Genomic DNA, 3675 nt, shown 5'->3' on the forward strand with positions numbered 1-3675 from the left:
GCATACCACTCTGGTATGAAAGGGCACACCATCGATGAATGTCGCTCCTTGAAAGACAAGATATAGTCTTTGATTGATAACAAGATCATTGTGGCAAAGAAGCCCGCTCCAAATGTCCGCAACAACCCTCTGCCAGACCATAAGGGTGGAGGTATCCACATGATTGAAGTAGAAGATGACTGGGATCCCGAGGGATCAATCGGGTTGATCACAGAAAGTGATGACCCAAAGAAACCAACAATTACTCTTAATCCAATCATAGTCCAGATCCAACCGTCTGAGGACGTTGAGGTGAATATGTCTATACCTCTTGAGTTTGAAACAACACCATCCGTAAAGACACTGGCACTAATTAAGGTTGAATTCGTGTCTCTAGTAAATGCACCCGTACTATTTGAGGTTGTAGTCTTGCCACCCAAGGCATATGTTCCATTCGAAGTGAGGATAGTCGCGCCGCTCCCACTGAAAATGTCAACCATGCCACTGTTTTATACAAATGTTGTACCCTGGGACTATACAGCCGAGGCGAGAAGGAAAGGCAAGGTCAGGATTGAAGAAACTGTTGCAGCACAGGGTATGACAAGAATTGGTAGAGTCTATACCCCTTAACATCTAGCCAAATCAAGCAAGTAGGACTCCAATCGGCACCCCTCATTGAGGCAGGTCCAAACGACCTTTGGATGAAGATACAGGCTAAGGAATATTTGGTCATCGACCAATTAAACAAGACGCCAGCGCAAATATCCATTCTCTCTTTGCTGCAAAATTCTAAGATGCACAAGAATGCTTTGTTAAAGGTGCTAAATAAAGTGTACGTACCAAGTAACATCACTAGCGAGGAAGTGGCTAATATGGTAGGACAAGTGCTGGAAATCCATAAGATCACCTTTTATGAGGACGAGCCACCACTTGAAGGGCTGGGGCACAACAAAGTACTGCACGTCAACGTGCAATACGAAGATTATTTCATCACCAAAATCCTGATCGATGGAAATTCCAGTCTTAACATTTGTCCGTTGGTAACATTCAAGATATTAGGTAAAGGACTGCATGAGATAAAGGATGGAGCAATCAATGTGAAAGCCTTGGATGGTTCTCAAAAGTTCACCATTGGTGAGATTAGTTTATGCCTGCAGATGGGACCAACCTGGTTCGAGGTCGATTTTAAGGTAATAGATGTACTAGCGTCTTACAACTTGCTGTTGGGATGGCCATGGATTCATGCTACTAGGGCCATAGCATCAACGCTGCATCAGGAAGTAAAGTTCGAATGGAATCACCAGGAAGTGATCATTCACGGCGATGGTAGCAACCCTATATACAGTCGCCAAACCATTCTGACGATCGAGGGAAGAAGGAAGATGGGTGGAGAAACTTACCACCACATTGAGTGAGTCAATGCTATCGACAAAGACAAATTGTGGGATAGCAAAATCGAGAGTATACTGAATTGGAGTGGGTACAAACCTGGCAAAGGGCTCGGCAAGAACCTCCAAGGAATCTCTAAACCCATAAAACTCAAGAAACATGGCACTACCTTCGATTTAGGATATGAATACACCTGGGAAGAATTCAATAGATGGTCGCCACCATGTCACGGTCCTTACTACCCACTAGAGAAGCCAATACCGCATCTGGAGCAGACCTTCCAACAGACCGACATTATTTATGGGTCAGATGAAGAAGAAGTACTTGCAGTAGTGAAGAACTTGTTTCTAGAGGACAGTGATATGGACTGTTGTGTTATTCTCGAGGAGGAAGGGGAGGAAGGCCCTTCCATACAGGATATGAGCAGAGGGGCACATCTCAAGAATTGGACCATCAGGACAACCAAAGCCTGATGAGTCTCGGGGTAGCAAAGCTACAACAAGCATTATTCACAGTTTTATTTACTAAATGATTTTCTTTTCTCATTTTCAATTCCCGCAATAAGATCTTCGATATTCAAAATAGTTATTCAATTTATCAAAAGCATTTTTGATTTTTCTTATGAATTAATATTTATTGTTATCGTTTTCTCTCTTTGCTTTACCAATACAGCATTACTATTACTTGTCTTGATGAACCAATGACTGCGACATGAAATAAGACAACGCAACAAATGGACATGGATTCAGAGGAAGATGACACACCTGATGAGATTGTCAAAGAAGTTGAGAACTTTGAGAACAGACCTAAGTGCAACCTGGACGAAATCGAAATTGTCAACCTGGGAGATGCAGAAAATGTCAAGGAAATACGAATCAGCATTCACCTATCGCCATTAGAGAAGAAAGAATACACAAAATTTCTAAAGGAGTATGATGACATATTCACCTAGTCGTATGATGACATGACTGGTCTGAGTACGTCTATTGTGGCTCACAAACTGCCAACCCATCCAATGTGTCCACCGGTAAAGCAAAAGCTCAGAAAGTTCAAGCCTGATATGAGTTTGAAAATCAAGGAAGAATTTACCAAGCAGATCAACGCAAAGGTTCTTAGGTAGTAGAATACCCGACATGGTTAGCCAACATTGTGCCAGTGCAAAAGAAGGATGGGAAGGTCAAAGTCTGTGTCGACTACTGGGATCTCAACCGGGCTAGTTCAAAAGACGACTTCCCATTGCCAAATATACACATCCTGATTGACAACTGCGCCAAACATGAGCTACAGTCATTCGTAGATTGCTTCGCTGGTTATCATCTGATCTGGATGGATGAGGAAGATGCTGAGAAAACGGCTTTCACTACACCGTGGGGAGTATACTGTTACAAGATGATGCCATTCGTCCTGAAGAATGTAGGGTTCACCTACATGAGGGCCATGACTATCATCTTCCATGATATGATACACAAAGAGATAGAGGTATATGTGGATGATGTTATTATCAAATCCAAGAAGGCCACTGACCACAAAGAAGATCTAAGAAAGTTCTTTAATAGACTGCGGAGATACAACCTGAAACTTAACCCCGCAAAGTGCGCATTTGGGGTTCCTGCTGGGAAATTGCTTGGGTTTATTGTGAGCCGCCGAGGAATAGAACTGGATCCATCAAAAGTCAAAGCCATTCAAGAACTACCACTGCCAAGGAACAAGAAGGATGTGATGAGTTTTTTGGGAAGGCTTAACTACATCAGCCGATTCATAGCACAGTCTACAGTTATCTGTGAGCCAATCTTTAAGATGTTAAAAAAGGACGCCACCACCAAATGGACCGATGACTACCAAAAAGCCTTCGACAAAATCATAGAATACCTGTCCACACCACCAGTCTTAGTCCCGCCCGAGCCAGGTAGACCCTTATTACTCTACCTTGTAGTGTTAGATGGAGCTTTTGGCTGCGTTCTAGGGCAGCACGATGAAACAGGGAGGAAGGAACAAGCCATTTATTACCTTAGTAAGAAGTTCACCCCGTACAAGGCTTGGTATTCTCTATTGGAACACACCTGTTGTGCTTTGACTTGGGTAGCTCAGAAGCTGAGACAATACTTCTACGCCTATACTATATATCTCATATCGAGAATGGATCCCTTGAAGTACATCTTTTAGAAGCACATGCCCACCGGAAAACTAGCCAAGTGGCAAATCATGTTGAGTGAGTTCGACATTGTTTATGTAACTCAGAAAGCGATCAAGGGACAGGCACTGGCAGACCACCTTGCTGGAAACCCCATGGATGGAGGATACGAACCC

At 43.2% G+C, this 3675-nt stretch overlaps 1 protein-coding gene across 1 annotated transcript; it reads left to right on the plus strand.

Annotated features, from left to right (window-relative positions):
- The first annotated feature begins 851 nt into the window (after positions 1-851).
- Positions 852-2072, plus strand: LOC138873374 (uncharacterized). The gene is made up of 2 exons (XM_070151840.1): positions 852-1305; positions 2041-2072. Exons 1-2 carry the CDS (start codon positions 852-854, stop codon positions 2070-2072), a joined length of 486 nt encoding a protein of 161 aa, XP_070007941.1.
- Positions 2073-3675: the final 1603 nt, after the last annotated feature.

The sequence above is a fragment of the Nicotiana sylvestris genome, chromosome 7 (genome assembly GCF_000393655.2).
Source record: "Nicotiana sylvestris chromosome 7, ASM39365v2, whole genome shotgun sequence".
Lineage (NCBI taxonomy): Eukaryota > Viridiplantae > Streptophyta > Magnoliopsida > Solanales > Solanaceae > Nicotiana > Nicotiana sylvestris.

Bases quoted from the DNA above. Each gene is read 5' to 3' on its own strand.
- LOC138873374 (XM_070151840.1), top strand. From the start codon at position 852: ATGGTAGGACAAGTGCTGGAAATCCATAAGATCACCTTTTATGAGGAC. The intron at 1,306-2,040 runs GTAGCAACCCTA...TTACCAATACAG, and splicing joins AGTGATCATTCACGGCGATG to CATTACTATTACTTGTCTTG.